Source organism: Morone saxatilis, unplaced genomic scaffold (genome assembly GCF_004916995.1).
Source record: "Morone saxatilis isolate NCDOM2014 unplaced genomic scaffold, NCSU_SB_2.0 Contig20, whole genome shotgun sequence".
Classification (NCBI taxonomy): domain Eukaryota; kingdom Metazoa; phylum Chordata; class Actinopteri; family Moronidae; genus Morone; species Morone saxatilis.
The window spans coordinates 22466366-22486403 of record NW_023339763.1 but is presented as its reverse complement, the minus strand read 5'-3'; the positions used below and the strand labels follow the sequence as shown (position 1 = coordinate 22486403).

The window sequence follows — 20038 nt, the reverse complement described above, 5'->3', positions numbered from 1 at the left end:
GGAAGTGCGAATCTGTGAATATATATATATATATATATATGTATATATATTTTTTTGAACTTTTAAAGTTCAAATGAAAGTCTTTTGCAAGAGAAAATAAATAAAGCCATGCAAATAGTTTAGCAGCAGTAGAATAAATACCCTAGCCCATATAAACACTTGTGCCCTGCAGTCTGTGCCGTCGTCGCCTCCCACCGCCGCTCTCTCACCTCCTGCCCTTGAAGCGAGACGAGAAACCAGTCAGACCAGTCCAGACCAGACCAGAAATGGCAGCCAACCGGACCAGGACGACGCTTGAAGAAAATGACGAAGTTCATTCATCAGATTTGGGGTTGTCTCCGGATCACGGGGGCAGTGTCCCGAAGAGACATGCCCGGGTTACCGTGAAGTACAACAGGAAGGAGCTGCAGAGGCGGCTGGACGTGGAGAAGTGGATCGATGAGAGCCTGGACCGGCTCTACTCGGGTCAGGTGGGTGCATGGGTCCGAGAGGAAGCAGAGCAGAAAGAAACATCTTGTTTAAATGTACTCCATTGTGTAGTAAGACAATAACTTATACATTTTTTTTTAAATAGATCATGTAGATGTTTTAACTGTGCCTCTCTGCAGTAAAATGTGGAAAATGAGGCAGAAAGTTTTAAATATAAAATTAAATTTCTTTCATTTTGAACTAGAATGTGATATATGGAGAGAGGTGGGGCATCCTGGTTCTCCTTACAAGGACAAGCATCCTGTAGATGTTAGGTCCACTGCTGTCCCCCCTCTAACAGATCTGTATCGGGTCTTTCTGCCTTACATGGGCAGTGTGGAACGGAGAGGAGGATGAATGATGAGAAAAAGGAAGAGGGGAAAGTTATGAAGAAACGAAAGCGCTGTTGTAGGTCCCAGGAGGAGGTAAACACTCTGCATCTGGCTGCTGAGGCCGCTCTTAGGGGGGGAAGTGCAGGACTGTGTTGTAAAACCAAGTTGATTATTAGAACAGGGGTTCCCAAACTTTTTCATGTCAATCACCCCCACAATACATGCACATTAGACCACCGACGACCATTTTGAGAGGATTTTGTCTTAAGGAATCAGTATTATAACAGAAAAAAAATAAGTATTCTATTCCTTCTTTTGCTGGGGACCTTGTACAACTCACTCAAGGACCCTTGTTGGACCGTGACCCCAGTTTGAAAACCACTGTATTAGAAAACAGCATTCAGATCACCACGATGATAAGGCAGGGCCAAGCCTTCGGAGAACTTTTGCCCCCAAGCCAATGGCATATTCACACAAACCTCCAAAACCTTAATTTTATGTAATTTTAAAGGGATAGTAAATGGTCATTTGAATGATTTCAAGGATTTGAATCTGTTTTGTTGTCGTAATACGGCCCGTGATGACAACATACACTTCTCAGACAAGTGTCATTGAGTTGAACCCAGTCATGTCGCATACAAAACAAAATGAACTCTTATAATTGTATTACTTTTTCAGGTGAGAAGGACGTGCCTGTATTGTTTAAGTGTGTACAGATGAGGCTGCTGGGCTGTGGAGTCCTGTATGTGTCAAAGGCCTAACTACACACAAAGTGCAGTGCTGTGGTGTAGATGGGCGGGTGGGACTGCCCCTTCACTCAGCTGGTACAATGGCTGTTTGTTCAAACAGAAAAAGCCTCTGTTACAGTATTACGTGAACATTGTTACCATTCAGCCCCCACAGCCTAAACATACAGATAATGGACATGCAAGGTTGAATGCAAAGTCTTCAGTTGCTGCTGAAACAGAAAATGCTTTTTTTGTGGAGATACTGTGGAGGAGCAGTATGTTATTCTTCTCACCTGTTGACAATGGCTTATCATTAAAGCTGCAGTAAGTTATTTTTTTGTTTTGTTAAAACAAGTGTTAAATAGCTCTACATTCTGACAGCCATCACTGATATAAGGTGTTTAGTCAGTAACATGGCTTTCCCAGTCCCTGCTCTCTGCAGTAATCGAGAATGCATTTCCTCATGTCCTGGTCCAACTTTATACAATCAGGAGCAAGAACTCCGCAAAGAGGCGGTCCTCAAGGGCAGGCAGCAGAATTTCTGTCTGTACATATAAAAGGCTCATTCTAAAGTAACAAAAACATTATTCAGGTGATTATACACTAATGATAATGATAACATACCTATGAATATTATATTCCATTTCTGCCCATAGATCCTCCTAAATGTTACACACTGGACCTTTTAAGATGCATGTCACACATATATCTCTTTGCCCTACATAAGAATATCCAAAAAATAGTTTTGGTTTTTCATCAAGTACCATAACATTTTTATTTTAAATTAAATATCTCTATTATAAGATTTGATACACGCATTCATAATCCCCAAAGAACTGAAATAACTTTGATCCCCCAGACCTTTCATCTAGCACCATTATCTGGTCAAAATGTAATTTTGTCCAATACTATGGTTGGTTTTTCATCAGGCTCAGCTGGACCTGTACTGTGTTTAGTGCTATTAAGCAACTGTTAACATGGTAAACTAAGATGGTGGACATGGTAATTGTTATACCTGCTAAACATCAAAATGCTAGCATTGTGAGCATATTGCACTTGGATGTATGAGTCATTTTTCGGGGGTTGTACCCCCCGTTTCACAGCCACTTCTTTCACAATGTAAGCTTATGGGAAAAAGTCTTTTTGGGCCAGTGTGCATCACGCCATTGCTGTAATTACATGGTTTGATCACTATGTCAGATTATCCCAGTGCATTTCCTGTGGGCTGTGTTGGTATGCTGATTTAAGTATTTAGCTTAGCCTCACAAAGCTGCTTGCGTGGCTGGAGACTCTTAATGTTTTTATTTAAACAATGGATCTGATATATGTGAATTAATTAATACTGCTTGATCTATTCCTTTAAATATGAAGAATTTTATTTCAAATTAAAGATATATAGGCTGAATTATGGGGAAAACCTTTTCTTCCATTTTAAGTAATGGTGCAGCTACAAAAAATGACCTGGGGGTTTGAATATATGACTTACTGTACTATTAGTGTAATATATTGTCCACCTGAATGAAGCATGGGAACAAATGGGACTGTATGGGAAATGTTTGAAGTTGGCTGGACCAGACGATAAATGTGTGTTCTGAGTGTGTATGATGATGACTCTTAAGATTGTGTGTGTCCATATTTACTTCAGGAAAGTGACATGCCAGAGGAGGTAAACATTGATGACTTGATTGACCTGCCTAATGATGAGGAGCGAATCAAAAAGTTACAGGTAACATGACCCGTGGTAGCACTCATCATACTGTATTTGAGGGTGTTGCTGATTATGAAATTGGAAGAGGTATACAGATTTGTTAAATATTTTGTCATATATCCATCCATTTCACCCCATGATGAGTTTCTGCACCAAGATGGACATCTTTTGTTCGGGGCACTCAAATAGAAATGTTTGAAAGAGTTTATATCATTGTACAGTACTTATCACTGACTGATATTGACAAAACGAGATATATAGGTGAAATATTGTCATGTTTATGTTATATTGAAAATTAATATATGATTTTGTGACTGGTTTATTTGCTTTTGTTAAACAGGAACTTCTTCAAAAGTGCAGTCACAACACGGAGGTATGTTTTAACCAAAATTCATTTCCAACCCAAGATTAGTCATGATGATGCACACATTACATATACAAATGTGCAGTGCAGCTAAACTGAAGCTGCAGCTTCTGACACCTCGTCCTATGGTCACTCCACACGCCCCAACAATGGCTTTCTGTGCTCTCTTGAATTTTCTTTCCATTTTGAGCCTGAAACAATGAGTCTTTCTGGACACAAACGTTGGCCTCGCTGTGGCCCCAGAGATGCAAACACAGGCAAAAGAGCAGGGAGGGTCAGTGTAGCTGCCGCTTTTCTTACTCAGACATAGTTTATTAGACTCTGATGTGGATGTGTTTTTCAAGTCTGTCTTAAAACATTACTTACATGACATTGTACATTGGCAGTAACACAAAAAGGAAATTTACCAAGAAAACTGATCTCAAACTGGTAATGCCTGATTTTTAACAAATACTGGGTTGTATTTTTGCTTAATGGCCAGCTTGAAAAGAAGGAATAATTACACCAAGCAAAAATATAGAAAAAAAAATATAGAAAAATACTCTCAAAAGCAGATCTTTGCATAGACGTAAACTGAGGGCTATGATGTTGGATGTTACAGGAACTGTGATAAATACAAATGTAGATTCCACTGTTCTGTTTGCATAAAAATGTTTTTACTCAGGTTTTATGCATACATGTGTGTTCTTTATGCTTTGAAAATTTTTCTAAAATTTGATTTAAAAAATTGCAGTATATCACTTTTCTTACAGAATCTTACAGATTGAATTGAAACGCCTGTACGTGATACATATTATATCTCTAGTTGCTTTCCAGTACATGGCCCTATATGGGCATGTGAGTATTGTTTTAAGAAAGACTTGAAAAGTCTGCCTCTTAAGAGCTGCTTACAACTAAATCTTCTTCTAAGATCACACACCACATCAAGCAACCTGAGTTTGTAGCTAAAGACATGAACAGAGGCCAGGCAGCTGGCTATCTGACATGTTCACTGCTTGTGTGAGATTTTGCCACAGCTTAGAATTAACCTTAACTACTGCTGATTAATGACCTAAAAAAGAGAAAACAAAAACACATGAATCCATAGCCAAACACATGCTTACAGTAAAGACTAGGACTGGTTGTTTTGTTCACCTCTACTTGAACTGTTGTCATAACATACCATATCTAGATGCTGTTTCTCATCAGGATATAGTTCAGACTGCGAGGTAAGCAGTAGAAGAGGTGAACCTAATGTCATGCTCAAGAAGTGTTATTGCCTGGCATGTACATTCTGATCATAGGCCGTTGAACTATTTAATGACTTATTCTGACAGCTTTAAACAACTTATTGAGCAACACATTTACACCACAGCAGAAAATGGTAGACAGAGAGGGAACTGTACTCCCTCATCGGTGGCCTTTGGCTCATCCTCCCGGGACCCCGCTGCTCTTCAGGGCCTTTTTCCATCTATGGACAAAAAAAGGGGGTGGAAAATGGCTAAAACAACATTTATTTGGCACTATATTTGCTTCTTCACTGCTAATTGTTGTTTGTTGAATGTTCTGATAAGGGATGAATGCATAGTCATTTAACTTGTCTTGGAACAAAATGGTCGAGTGCTTATCCAGCTGTTATTAATTGTGATAGTGATTTTATTAACGATGCAAACAAACAAAGCTGACAAGAGGCATACTGTCAGTGACCAGTGATTCTCATGTTTCCATATAAAGTATCTCTGCTGCAACTCAACTGGGATGCTTCCTTTTGTGTTTTGCTCAAAATATGTGGAAAATACTTTATAGTTCAGCATATTGTAACAGCTAATCATCTTTGAACCATAGCCCCATCTTTCATGCACCTTCCATTTTATATGCTAGAATTTGGTACCACCTCTCATAAACTGGCCGTCTACAGTATTTAAGTATGTTTATGAATGTATATGCCAGTTGTATATTTCAGAGCAAAGTCAATGTAAACTGTCTTAGTTGGAATCAACAATATTTCTGTTGAAGCTGGTGCTGAAGAGGAGAATGTGCAGATGTGTTGTAGTCTAGCAGAGAAACAAGCACAAAACAGAAACTACTAACCATAACAGCTAAAAGTTCAAGGAAAAGGTTTGAAATGTCCCTAATTGTCAACAAATCCCATGTAAAGACCCAAACCAGCAATGTGTCAGTCCGTCTCTCCGTGTTTTACGACCTGTGTATGAGGCTCTAGGCCCCAAATCCATTTGTTTCTAAAGAACATTCTTCAAAACAAGTCAAATACTTTATGTCATTTTTTGCTGCTTGGTGTCTGTCACGTCAAAACAATAACAAAAGATGTAGTTAAATGATGTTGTGAAGTTGCATTGGCTCATTGTTAAACAACCACTATAGCTGATGAAAATTTATCTGACGTGTCTCATACAGAAATTGTACATGGACGAGGTAATGTATTTACGTTTTTTTTTCACGTTACATTAAGTCACGTTCACCGACCTCCTTCCTCACGTGTCCCACCTTTAACTGGAAAGTATAGCAACTAGACGGCATTGACTAGCTAACTACCTAGCTAATCTACATCAGTCAGCTAGTTTGCTTGCGTTTTACCAACATTAGCTAGCTGACTTAAGTCTTCAAAATGTGGTTGTCTTTTTAACATAGATTTGCCTAGCACATAGCATATCCAAGTACAGGGAAGGAGAAAGTTGACTGAGGCTTGGTCAATTGTTATTGGAGCACAGAACAAAAAGGGGCGGGACTTGGGAAGAGTGATTTGCATTTCATCTCTGCTCCATGTGACACTTGCTCTGGTTGCTGTCCTCAGGCCTTCATCAGAGAGCTGGTGACAAAGCTGGAGGGAGTTCACAAGCAGGAAGAACTGCAGAGCGAAGGCATCGAGCATCCGGTCATCTGCCACAGCCATTACCGCCACGAGCCCTACCATTTCAACAGCCAACACCAACCCCAACACTTGCAGCACACCCGAGGCCAAAACCAGACCCTCTGACAACCCCCTAACCGAGACACACGCTCACACACACACACACACTGTCATGACATGGAAACAAAAATGTCTTGGAAAGAAATATCTACCATAACACTAAAGCTTTTTTGCTAAAAGTTAGATGAATAGATCCATACCAGTCTTATATCAGTACACTAAATATGAAAATACAGCCAGGGGGCAATTTACCTAGCTTAGCATAAAGACTGGATACACTGAAAAACAACTAGCATGGCTCTGCGCAAGGGTAACAAAATGTAACAAAAACCCCTCTAAATGAACACGTAATTAACATCTTGTGAACAAGACCGCAGGACGTCACTGCAACTGGCAAGAAATAGGCCAGCACATAGCCTGCCATATAACCACAACATGTCATTTTTACACTTTAGTTTTTATAACGATTAAACAAGCTCAGCAAGCTGCAAACAAGACATGTTAACTAGGTAGCTTTAGAGGTGCTGGTAGGCAGATTTTATCATTTTTGGACAGGCTGGTTTTTCCTGCTTTCAGTTTTTATGCTAAGCTTAGCTAATGGCCATTGGTGGTAGCCTTATACTTAAAGGTCCAGTGTGTAATGTTTAGGAGGATCTATTGACACTTTCCATTAGTGTATGTGAATATATGAATCGTTATGTTTTTGTTACCTTAGAATGAGATGGTTTTATCTACACGGGTCTGCCATGTTGAACTGCCATGTTTCTACAGTAGCCCAGTCAAACCACTCTAGATAGCTCTAGATAGGGAGTTTGTGTTTCTGCATGTTGGTTCAGGTTGGTTGCAATCTGCATCTACACCATTAGATGCCACTAAATCCCACAGACTAGTCCTGTAACAGACAGATATGAGAGCTGTATCAGTCTTCTCGTCTAACTCTCTGCAAGACAGCAATTTTTTTCCCACATTTTCCCCACATTTCCCAAAATCAAACTATTCTATTAACCACTTGTTGAAAAAAACAGCTGTTTGTGACATATCTCGTGGGTGGATAATTGGCCATGGATAAGACATTAAACAGAACTACATTTTCAACTCAAAAGCTTATCTAAGAGCAAGGGCTTCACTCAAGATCCCATTCAACACAAATAGTCATTCAGTCAGTAATCATACAGGAAGAAATACATCATCTAAATATAAATTTACCCACTAGCAGTATCCCCAAAGGACCTGTAATTTGCAGCACCAAAACATGTGACTTTCCCTTTTACTCGACTGAAAAAATGTGTCACTACCTTGCTCTTACAAGTATTATTACTCTCCATGTACACATAGTTAGATGCAACAGTTTCTGGCACTGTATCAGATGAAAGGAGGATCATCAAAGAATAGAATATACAGCTCTTAATTTCAAAATAACATCCTGCTATGCATTCAACACCACTGGCTGATCCACCAAGGGTGGATTTTACACTGCAACCATCACTATCTGAGTGTAACACTGAATTGTACTGTGGCACAGTTACAGTACGTTCCACTGTACACATTAGCATTTTAACTGCACCACTTTTTAGATGACACCACTAGATTAGATGCACATATGACTTATTTAACATCTGTTAAATTGTGATGTTCATGAATGTTATTTATTGTCACGATTACCGGAAACATAGTAGTATGATGTAACACTGGAAATAATCCTGTTGCATTGCTTACACTCTGTAGCTTTTTAATATTTCACTGTCATATCCTCTGTTTTTGAGATGTATTGTTACTACATTTATTTTTTTTTATTTGCAAAGAGACACCAGTCCTTTTCAGAAGTTGCTAATAAAATTATTTCTTTCAATGTGGGTTAATGTTTAATGATATTTACTATATTATGTAATGTTTTTCCAGGCAAGAAATATGAAATACAACTTCATTAGGTACTCCTGTACAAGTTCATGTCATCCAGTATAATAGCTCAGACAAAAATCATATCTTTATAGCTTCTACTCTTCAGTTTTGTTGACACTGAGCAATGATAATTCTTGGTTTTTTATGCTGTTTTTAGTGATGGATTGTGGACTGTCATATTGAATTTTCATATTGTCTTTTTTATCAAAGTTTTTTTTTTTATCAATATTGTTTTGTATCTTAAAACAGAGTGGAACTTGGATCACTCTGTTCAATTCAATTTTATTTATTTGGTGGCAAATCATAACAGAGGTAATTTCATACAGAGCAGGCCTAGACCAAAGGTGGCAGTAGCAAGGAAAAACGTCCTCGAACAGACCCTGTGTCTAGGTGGGTAACTATATGCTCCGACCGGTTGGGTTTAGAGAGAGGGACATAGAAGCTCATTATCATATCTCCTTCTGGTATGTTACAGTCACATCAACGAAGCACCATCCCCCTTCATATAGTTATAGTATAGTTCCAATGTTTGTTTACAACTTTTGCCAGAACGACGCAAGAACACAAATCACTACATACACATACACACTCCACCCTTCCCACCCTGGAGAAAACCCAAGTAGTTGCTCACACTTCTTATCTGTACCGGGATAAATCTTTTAAGAAATGTTCTTAAGAACATTCCAAAACTTTGACTTAATCAATATTAAGTCAATAAATTCTTAGTAAATAGTAGGACATTAACTTTTCCTGAAGTTACTTTTAGCTTATTTACACACTTTACTAACTTGTGTGACTCCCTAAAATACATATAAAGGTCAGGTTAGACCTCAGCTTTGGCTAGGAATTTATAAAAGCCCAGGCACATAACACATGATGAGACAACTTTTTTTTAAGTAACATCTTAAAATGTAAAGGAATTCCATGATCTGTTATGGTCTAATTTTAGACTAAGTGATATGCTTCAGTTCAATGAAAAAATAAATGTTTGTCTGAAGATTTAGAAATATTTTTTTTTATTGATTTCTAATATCCCCTTTAGATATTTCTAATCAGTTATTTACTAATGTGCCACAATATTGAAATGTTTTTGAGTTAGTGTAATTGTTTGCAATTAAATATGCATGTATTTCTGCCTCCCATTAAAGTCTCCATGCCACTGTCTTCCCACCCCATGAATATCTTTCCAGATCCATCATAGTTAGGTGTGCTAGAGTGGGACACTACCTCTTGTCCTACACCAGACTGTACACTAGATGGCAGGGGGGAGCCACAGTGAAGGTTTGGGAAATGTTTAAACTGTTTGTTACCTTGTTGACATGTTGCTTTGCTTGCTTGCTCTAAAATTTCACAATACAACTCTGAGCCATTTCCACGTATACACTCCACTCATATATCCCCCAGCTGTTTTCTCTCACTGCTCTTTTTTTGTGTGTCATTTGAGCCCTGCTATGGCTACAGTGACCTTGAAGCTCTGATGTGAAGCAAAGAAGCAGCAGCACCAGTGCTTAGCGATGTGGTCAACCCACATAAAATCTTCCGCAGAGGAAAAATACAATGCTGGTGGTGTATGAACGGAATTCGGACTCAAGGCCACGGACACTGAATCATCCTCATAGTTCATCGCAACAGAAATCAGTCAGGGCACGATGCACACGTACACACATGCATGCAAACACACAGACAGTATGTGTAGAGCAGAATAAAACATAAAATACTGCAGGGGAATGCTCTGTCCTACTCTCTCCTCCTCAACTGTACAGTTAATGCAATTAGTGTAATTAGAAGGGTCCCCAGGGTACGGTGTAGAGAGGGGCGGGGGGGTTGAGGGTCTGTGGTGTAGGAGGGGGAGAAAGGACGGGACGGGCCTTTCCTCAGGAAAACATATCACCTTCCACCACAATAGAGCCCGTCAGGAAACCACAGGCAGCCACATTGCTCTCTTGAGTCACCGAGTACTTTCGGACACACTCTCACACTCATCAGTCACACACACATGCACACACTCCACAGCCTGGCAGCCTGCATAGCCAGCACACTCCAGGATGACATTGTACTGAAACACTGCAAGGCAATCTCATCAGGTAAGTCTCATTCTCTGCATTTTTCCCATACATAAATTGGTGCCTAGCCATTTGTTATGTTCTTCAAACTGTTATTGTCACTCTCAGTATTTGCAAACCTGTTATTTGTGTTGTCCAGTGATCTTGTAAAGAAGGAAATCACAATTACATGTTGTTTTTGTGATGTTGTGGTGAGAAAACTCAGATTGAGGGAGATTAGTTCACAAAATTTTATTTGAACTTTGTGAGGACTGAATTGTTTGATCTGACAAAAATGCCTGAACACATTAATTTAGATTAAATTAAAAAAATAATATGTGAAAAATGTAAATGAATTTAAGGAGCTGTTATGTTAAGTAATTTTAAACTAAGTGATAGGCTCAAGTTAAATGATGAAAGATGTAAGATGTATTTGCCTGAAACAATTGATTTCTAATGCCACCTTTAGATATTTCTATTCAATGCTTTAATATGTGCCACAATAATCTAATGTTTTTAAGTTACATAACATATCTTCATTTTATTTTTGAATAATATTGATAATAGAGTAGACACCAGCTTTAAATACATGTATAGAGAACCGTATAATGGTTGCTTTTCATAAATGCTTCATGTCTAATCATTTTCAAACTATAATGCAACACTGCTGCAACTCAAACCTGAGGAGTCTGAGGTTCATATTGGAGTTCTTTTGAAAACTATCAACTTTTATGAAAAAAATACTGAGAATACTGACTCTGTGTATGCATATCATACCTCTCTATGTGCTGACTAAATGATTCAAATGGCAAGATTTATATTACATTTAAATTAATTGTCTCCATGATTTCAGTATAAAGGCTACCTTGTTACCTTGTCCTTATTTTGAATCCAATTCCAAGTCCCACTAAAAACCAGACAGTTAACCCCACTATCTAGACTGGAGCTGGTCAGTGGGCAGCAGCTGAGGACTGTGGTTACACAAGGAAGCTTCCAGGTGTGTATATATAACTGCAGATAAGAGAGAAGTTGCTGTCGATTAAGAAAATGGATGTGGATTGTGCAAATTCATTATAAAGAAGGTGGCCTTTAATTCAGAGTATTTGCTTTACAAACAATACAATTATTATTTTTCTCTTTCAAGATGTGCTATACCTGAAGGCATTAAAGTTATTCAAGTCCAAAAAGGGCACAATTATGTTAAAACACCCTTAATCTATTGAAGTTAACATCTTGGTTCATTTATTGAGACTATATTATATTATATATAATATATATTTAGTTTGAGAGCAAAAATGTTTAAAAGTCAAAGTATAGTAGAACGGATCTTGGAATAATAGGTGTTTATTTTATTAAATTTCAGTAAAAAGAAAAAAAAATTCACATTTTTGTCTATCTTAAAACAATACTCACATGCACATATGTGCTTTGAAACTGGTGGCTGTAATCATTCCTCCTGTCCATAATCTGTCTTTGTGTTTTCCTGGACAGTGTTACCTTGCTGAGCTGCAGGGGATCGATAGTAACAATAAGAGGAAATTTCGTAGGTCTTGATTTGGCTAACTCAGACTCTTGGTGCCTCATATTATATTTAAAAAAATTTGTCCTTCAAGTTGTATGGCAGACAAAGAACAGATGATTAGTTTCTGATGTGTAGAAGAAAATATGAATCAGCTCCCCTTGATACCATATGGGAAACGGTTATGTTACAGCTCCATAACCTAAGCCAGTCAGAGCACTGAGTTGTTAGTGTAAAAACATGGCATCATTTTTATAATTTAGAATGATCACATTATATCAAGTGGTATGGCAGATGCCACAGAGATTCATAACAATCAAACAAGGAATATTTTGGCCTCTTAGAATTGTAAAATATTGAGTGGTTAAACTTTTTGTTTACTATTTAACCTTCATTTAGAGGTCCTTAAAAGGAGAGACCACCATGTCACTGGTATTAAATCTAAAAGGCACTGACCTTCAGGCATTGATTATCCAGTGTTTTTGTGTGTGTATTACGTTCTTTAATGGTCCTTTTCTGACAAAATCTATGTCATAAATGTCACTCTTAAAGATATAGTTTTTGAATATATGACAGATTCCTAATATTAACAATAAAAATAAAATAAAAAAATAAACAATAGATCCTGGAAAAGCAGTCAATGAACCAGATTTTGTCTTGGTATTGCAGTACAAAGTCCAGATAATGCAATGTACAGGAACTCTCCTGCCACTGTACTTTTCTTAACCTGCTGCAGGCCAACTTTTCTCAACCCAGTTAACATAATTATTTCTTTCTGAATTGTAAAATATTTTTTTAAGTTGCAGTTCAGCACGTGTGAACACAGCAATATTTTGCATACGTATTTCCTATTTGCTTAGTGAAGAGCATTGCATAATCACCATGTGAAAGAATGTTTTTCTGTCTGATGGCTGATGCACCACCAGAAAAACAATTTTCCACATTTCACAAGTTCAACTTTCAGTCACACATTGCCAACCTATGAACTTAAAGCAGAGGGTCATATCTTTTGTATGGGGATTTATGAGGTATTTTGCAAGATATCCTGATTATTAATTCTCTATGGTATCAATATTGCCACACCAGTTCCCCATGGGCTCTGTTTTACCCAATTAATAGTGTTTACATAAATGTCAAATGTTAATTTGATGATCAGATGCTCATATATTTGACCTTTTTGTTGTTTGGTTGAACATTTTAACTTAGGCTGACATTGTATTCTTGTATTGCAGTTTGGTAAAATCTCAAGTGCAACCATGCCCATTCTGAAGAAGCTCCCAGGAAGGTCCAAGAGCTGCCATGAGTTCCCCAGAGTGAACGGTGAACTGATCCTGCCCCGGCTGGACTTGGACCTCAGGGACTTGAATGATCTCAATGATCTGAAGGAGCTGAACGACCTGAAGGACCTGAACAAGAACCTGAACCCCTTTGAGGATGTGGACCTGGATGAGGAAGAGAGGCATGGAGGTGACATGGGCCTCATCATGGGGGAGGTCAGGGGCAACCTCCAGCTCAGGTCCTCCCGTGACGGCGAGGAGGAGGAGAACGAGGTAAACGCAGAGAGGCACGGGGCAGGGAATCCCAAAGGGAAGCCCCTCAGGGGGACCCTGGAGCGGATCTGTGGAGTTTCGCCCCTCAAAACCCTTGGGAAACTGGGGAAGGGACTCCGCATATCAGGACGCAATGTGTGGGGGAACAACTATCCCCACTACAGCCCTGGAGACTCAAAGACTCTCCCACCAGAGAGGGAGAAAAGGAAAGGACTACGCAGGGGCTCCGAAGGAATTATGACTCTGCTCCGGTGAGGAGGGGTGGGGAGGAAGAAGAGTTAAAATCTTAGAAGATTTTAGCTGTTGTTTATATAAAGAGGAACATGTTTTAAATGCTTCAGCAGTTGTGGATAACGGAAAAAGCGAAATATAATATCTTTGATTAAGACTAGTATTATTATTCAGTATATACTGTATAAACCCAAAGAACTACATGATTTTGTAAGATTATAAGGGGAAAAAGGGAGAACATTTTAATGCATTCCACATTTTTATAGAACCATGGTGCTGTAGAAAGCCTTCATAAGAGCTCTACTACAATCCATGCATTCATTGGATAAAGTAAAAGAAAATGTTAGGAAAGCTTGTGTGACAAAAAAATATCTTGCCTAAGTACAAAAGCAAATTTTTAGGAATCAACAGCAAGAGAATATCCAATAAATAAACAGCAAATAACATCCCAAGAAATCACTGGAAATGAAAAGGACCCCTACAAAATTGTAGCTATGGCAGAAAAACAGCTGAGTTCTATGAGTGTGACAAATTAGACTCTGAGTCCCAGAGGAGGTACTGTTACCGTTGCTGTTCAGTAATAGAATAGCATATAGTGTGCTTATTTCCTGAGGAGTTATGTAATATGCTATTGCAACTTGTTGATCTACGGAAACCTCTTTTGTTTTTCAGTGACATATTTTTAACTGAGGCAGTCATGCTTGCAGTACCACAGTTTAGCAGATGATTGGATGTGTGGCATTCCAAACATAGCTGCTACTGTACAATACAATACAAACCTCAAGCCTCATAATTGCCATTTCTATTGAAGCATTCCTATACATGTAAATTATGCAGCCTGATAGCGATCTTATTTAGAGGGCTTTGGGGGCAGTCATTCATGTTCTTTGTTGCTGCTGTGGATACTTTGCAGCTTTACAGGCCGACGTAAGGAGGAGCGCAGAGAAAGCCTTCCCTGCGGAAACCTGAGCACAGACAGTGAGGCGGAGGCTTCCAGGCGGCCCTCCTTCCTCAGGATGGTCAGTCTGGGCAAGCTGAAGAGGGAATCCATGTCAGACAAGGCATCCCAAGAGACTGAGGAGGAAACAGAGGAGGAGGAGACAGTGGTGAAAACCAGAGAGCCCCTCTCAGGTAACAATCAACATCAAGTGTAAAGAGTATGGGTCCTGATCAAAAAATAAGTTTACTTATCGAGGGACCAAGAAGAATCTGCCTTTTGCGTGGAGTTTCTCTTACGTTAGAGAACTTTGCTCTCAAGCCTCAGCAGTACTTCCTCCCAATCCTAGACAACTCTCTGATGAGTCCGAGAGGTCCCCAGATCCCTGAGTCACTGGGTTCAATCACCACAGACTGTGTAATCAGGAAATGACCGCACTTCCTCCAACCCCAGGTTCCTCTAGATAGAAGTTCAACCAAGCTACTGTTCACAGACTCCACAGGGAGCTAGGAATAGAAGAGTGTGCAGAATGAGCAACAAACAAGCCAGTTTGTCAGTCAGGCACATGCACAACTACTCAATAACAATAAAAACAGATATACCCTTTCCCTGTTTGTTGGTCAACCCTATGTTCTTTCTTTGCTCCCCACAGTACTGGAGATCCTTCAGTTGGTCAACCACAGGGACCTTCTCCTGGCCGACACACATATTCAGGAGCTGGAGCGAGAGTGTGAGCTGCTGTCTCTCCTGCCAACTACAACTTCCCCCACCCTCACTCCTACCCTTTGTCCCAGCACCCCTTCCGGCATGATCCTCTTATCATCCTCATCCTTAGATGAATCCCTCAGCTCCAATGCAACACTGGACTCGAGCCGGCGGAAGGCTAAGGACGTGGAGCTCCTGTATGAGGCCCTGCAGAGGGAGATGTGGGATGTAGTGCGGGAGTCCCTCCGCCAACCCAGCGCAGGTCCCAACCTAGGGCTGGTGGTGCTCGTGATCCAACAGGAGGAGCATGCTGATGCTGCCTGGGCTCTGAGAGAGGAGACCAAGCCAGAAAAAGAGGTCCCCCAGATCCAGCCTAGCCAGCGTCCTCGGCGACTGAAGGCAAAGTGGAGGCAGGCTGTGGCGGAGGCTGCAGACTGGAGCCTGCCACATCAGGTAGACACCCAGGCGGGCCAGCTGGCTTCATACCTGGAGCGCCTGAGGAGTCGGATGGTGGATGACCTGGACGCAGCAAGGAGGAACGCTGTATCCATTTACCCAGAGGAGTTTGCTGCATTCCAGGTGTATCTGGAAAGTTATCACCGAGCTGTGGCCAAACGTCTTCGAACCATTACGAGCGGCCCACTGCAAGTCACAGACGTCTATGCACTACTGGACTGGTTCTACAACATCTACAACAGGTATGGTACCTTATTAGACAGCAAACGTGTACACTCCCATCCAACATTGACAAAATTGTATTACAAACCCCGAAAATTTTACTTCTTTTGTGATGATATGTGATTTTCTATCAGGGATGTCCTAGGAACCATTGGCACAACCACACCGATCAGCTATGCTGCACTGGAACCCATTCTGCCCCAAGACACTGTAGACAGGCTGGAACAAGACTGCATCAGTATTGTTAGGGTAAGAAATCTTACTTTCACGTGACTGTTCCTTAAAAAACCTGGATAGTAGACACATTTGAATTTTATGCTGTGATTTAACAGGAGAAGGTTACAGTCGAGCTTATTCAGGTTCTGGATGAAGAGGAGAGGCGATGGGCCCAGACTCTGCACATAGAAGAGTATCAGTCCAACCTGGCACGCTCTATCATCCAGGTACATTGTCACGTAATTTTCACAGTGAAAAACCTCTTTGAAACTTACTTTTTTGTGTATTTAGTACATTTCTTCTTAGCCTGAGACACAGCTGTCTTATCGCTCATGTCTTTCATATTTCCAGAGGTTGAAGGTGGACTTGGATAGATCTACATCTGTAAACCAGTTTTTAGGGGCAAGAGTTGCTCGCTGTAGTCTAATTGGACTGGCTGACTTTCTCTACAAGTGAGTATCTATCTATCTATCGTGTATTCTATCATATCTTTCCTATCTATCCTATCATATCTAATCTATCTATCTATCATCTTATCTATCCTATCTATCCTATCTATTTCCTATCGTATCTATCCTATCTATTCTATCTATCTATCATAGAGGCATAAAATCTGAGTTTTAACCATAAGACATGTGATTTACAGGAAGGGAAAAACAAGAGTTAGAGCTACTGATGTTAGAGTATGGTTTTTATTTGTCTTTTTTTTATTCAGGCTTTATTTAATGTGCTGGTATTTACTTTTTTAAAGAAGTCTTGAATTGAGTATTTTTACAGGACAAGACAGGATTCCTCATTTTAAGACTATATTAGTATTCAGTAGGTTCTCATAAAACCTTCATGTTCTAGTTTCCAGAGGAAGGTAGAGATGTTTCATGACACTCAGGCAGAATTTGGAGACCGAGGGGACGGATATGTTTCCAGGACCATAGCCCTGGTCAACTGTTGCCCTCCTCTCAGGTAGATAAATGATTAATTATTCCACTGAACATTTTCTAAATTTTTAATTAATTTAAAGGTTTACAGTAATTTACTGCAAGTTCAGCTTCATATCTCCTGTATAACCTATAGATCCTTCGTGGAGCGCTGCAGGCAGTGTGACCCACAAGGCAGCGAGGAGTCAGCGCAGAGAGCCAACTCCTCCTTGGACAGGATCATCAACCAGTCAGTGAGGGTGCTGACTGACAGACTGTTTGAGCACATCAGGGTGAGTAAGTTACGAGAATCGCCCCATCGCAGACCCTAAAAATAGTTTTCCTTTAACAAGACTTCCACCATATACAGGATATATGATTCAGTGAGGTTTGACTGTATGACTGTCCATCACCTAAACACCCTTTTTCCTGTTTTTCTTAGTTCAGAATTGTCAATCAATTAGATTTCCACAGAAGGGCTCACTGTGGAAAAGCTTACAATCACTGACGCATAGAATTTGTTAAAAACCAGGCTGAAAACACTACATATGACACTAAGTGACACCATGTGTTATCTTATAACAAAAAGTTTAAAATAATTACTTTAAGCATCTACAAAGAGATTTCATTTTGTGTTGATTTTGGCAGCCTCTGTGGACAAAAGCAGTAATGTATCTATCGCATCTTTTCATTTATTTCAAGAGGAAGTCGACCCAGTGTCAGTCATCAAGAATAACTATATAGTAATAGCCTATCTTCTTATAGATGGTCCTTGTTCAAGTACAAGTAAACACATATTATCATTACGCAGCCTAAAGACTACTGTCAGTGTTTTAATGTTACACATTTCATTATTTTAGACCTACTCTATTTGAAAAATGTCCTGAGAGAACTTTGGTTATGAATTTCAAAAGACTACTGATGCATAAATGTGTAAGCAGCTTTTTATTGTTGTAGCTCGAGGTAGAGCTAAAAAAAACTGTTTAATTCCGTTTTAACAATCCATCATATTTTATAAGATGATCATATGTAAAATCGTGCCATCAGCCATCAGATAAATGTAGTGCAGTAAAAACTATTTACCTCTGAAATGTAGTGGAGTAGAAGTATGAAGTAGCAAAAAAGTTAGATACTCAAGCAAGTACTGTACTTCAGTAAATGTAATTTGTTTGTGTACACTGTTAATCAGAACATGGTCTGTTGTTGTTTCAGCCTTTCTTTGACAAACTGATCAAGAGAAAATGGTTGAACAACACTGAGGCCTTTGAGGCCATTGAAGCCAGCATTAAACAACACTTCAAGAAGTTCCGAAGAATGGACTGTCCACCTTATCAGGTAACACTTGTTTGATCAAACAGCTGGTTTAACGTGTAAGTGCTCTGTAGCATTTGCTTGAAGGTTATATGTGAGCAGTTAGTGATTCATTTCATGACTGACTGATAGACGCTGGTGGGTGAGGTGCACCGGCGGGTCCTGGTGGAGTACGTCCGAGCCATCATGCGGGGACGGGTCATCTGCACATCCTCCAAAATGAGGAAGAGGATGGCTTTCCGCCTGCAAGATGAGGCCAAACAGCTTAAAGGACTCTTTAAGGATCTGGTAAGTCTGTACTTGAATCAGCCAATGCGGGCACTGTTAGTCTGACATTACCTGCATACATATACTCAAGGGACCCTGAGTATTAAAAATAATTCCAAAGTGCTGATTCCTAAAAACACTGAGCAGAGCTGGCGCGGGGAATGCAGCGTCTGGTGGCTGTGAATGGAGCCTGACCCTCAAACTTCCTAGGTCAGGAATAACTCAGACAGTGTTGATACAGTGAGCTCTGAAAAATGGCTGCCGTCAGTGAGATGGAGATGGATGAACCGGGCTTACGTTAGCACTCACCATGAGAGGGGAAGAGGGTGTAAAGCAACTAGGCCTGACAGTGTGGCATTTGCCCCCTTTCTGTGCGCGAGTTCAAACAAGTGTCCGTCACCTCGGCTGACAACAGGAAGCCGCTGTGTTCAGAAGGAACTTCCTGTTCCTGTCAGCTGGCCGGCTTTGATGTGGCTCTGGGATGGCCTTGATGGCCTTTTTCGCTGAGGAGCGGGATGAAGTGTCTGTGGAAAGTGGGAACTTGGAGGTGGGGGTTGAGTTTTTAATGGCTGTCTAAAAAAGACGTCGTTATTTTTAGTGAATGCCAAGCCAAAGAATTCTGCTTTCTTTTTCCTGAGTGTTTGACGGAAAAACAGGACAGAGAAAAACAGAGGTGGAGTTTTGTTATTCACTCAGTAAATCACCCAAATGTTTGGCCTCTGGCCTTTAGAGGTATTAATCTGTGTTTCCTCTGACGGTTTAATTGTTTACTGCTAGTCAGGCCTCATCTTAAAAACACCAGTTTAATCGGAAAAGAAGCCATTTGGATGAACAGTGATAACAAATAACAAGTGCAGTGAACTTTGCATTTTGGTGGAACAAATTTCAAAATCCAATTAATGAAGAATTTCAAAGATCCCCTCCAGACATGTATAACGATATATACAAATAGTCTGCTTGGAACATTAATAAGAATTTCCCACATTGAAATCATTAAAAGTCATCTCCTCCTTCTACCTCATTAAAGCTTCCAGAATCTCTGAATATTCAAATGTTGTTCATTTCTAAAGTGTTGCTGCTGGACACAAGATCTCATTAAAAAAATCAGATTTTTAAGGGGCGGCCTACCAGTATACTATTTGAACATCACAAATATTTAGAGTCATTCCTGGTCCAGTATGCAACTATGTACAGCTGATGTAGAAACTTGAAGCCACCAGTGACATCCACTGAGAATGGACTTTACAGTGAATGTAGGAGA

General features: G+C 39.9%; 2 protein-coding genes across 2 annotated transcripts in view; both read left to right on the top strand.

The window, feature by feature from the left end:
- The first annotated feature begins 86 nt into the window (after positions 1-86).
- ppp1r14aa (protein phosphatase 1, regulatory (inhibitor) subunit 14Aa) lies at positions 87-9409 on the top strand. The gene is made up of 4 exons (XM_035666848.1): positions 87-470; positions 3174-3254; positions 3577-3609; positions 6392-9409. The coding sequence occupies exons 1-4, from the start codon at positions 267-269 to the stop codon at positions 6572-6574; spliced, it is 501 nt and encodes a 166-aa protein (XP_035522741.1). The 5' UTR covers positions 87-266; the 3' UTR covers positions 6575-9409.
- A 915-nt stretch (positions 9410-10324) lies between these two features.
- The window catches only part of exoc3l2a (exocyst complex component 3-like 2a), a 12970-nt gene continuing 3256 nt past the window's right edge, over positions 10325-20038 (top strand). The window contains exons 1-11 of the mRNA XM_035666897.1: positions 10325-10491; positions 13201-13769; positions 14663-14880; positions 15339-16089; positions 16204-16318; positions 16402-16512; positions 16637-16737; positions 17135-17245; positions 17357-17492; positions 18412-18534; positions 18643-18798. Of these exons, the coding sequence (XP_035522790.1) occupies positions 13225-13769; positions 14663-14880; positions 15339-16089; positions 16204-16318; positions 16402-16512; positions 16637-16737; positions 17135-17245; positions 17357-17492; positions 18412-18534; positions 18643-18798 (2367 nt within the window). The 5' untranslated portion in view covers positions 10325-10491; positions 13201-13224. The remainder of the gene's footprint in view (positions 10492-13200; positions 13770-14662; positions 14881-15338; positions 16090-16203; positions 16319-16401; positions 16513-16636; positions 16738-17134; positions 17246-17356; positions 17493-18411; positions 18535-18642; positions 18799-20038) is intronic.

Coding starts and splice junctions, on each gene's coding strand:
- ppp1r14aa (XM_035666848.1), top strand. CDS start 267: ATGGCAGCCAACCGGACCAGGACGACGCTTGAAGAAAATGACGAAGTT. Junction 471..3,173: donor ACCGGCTCTACTCGGGTCAG/GTGGGTGCATGG, acceptor TATTTACTTCAG/GAAAGTGACATGCCAGAGGA. Junction 3,610..6,391: donor AGTGCAGTCACAACACGGAG/GTATGTTTTAAC, acceptor TGCTGTCCTCAG/GCCTTCATCAGAGAGCTGGT.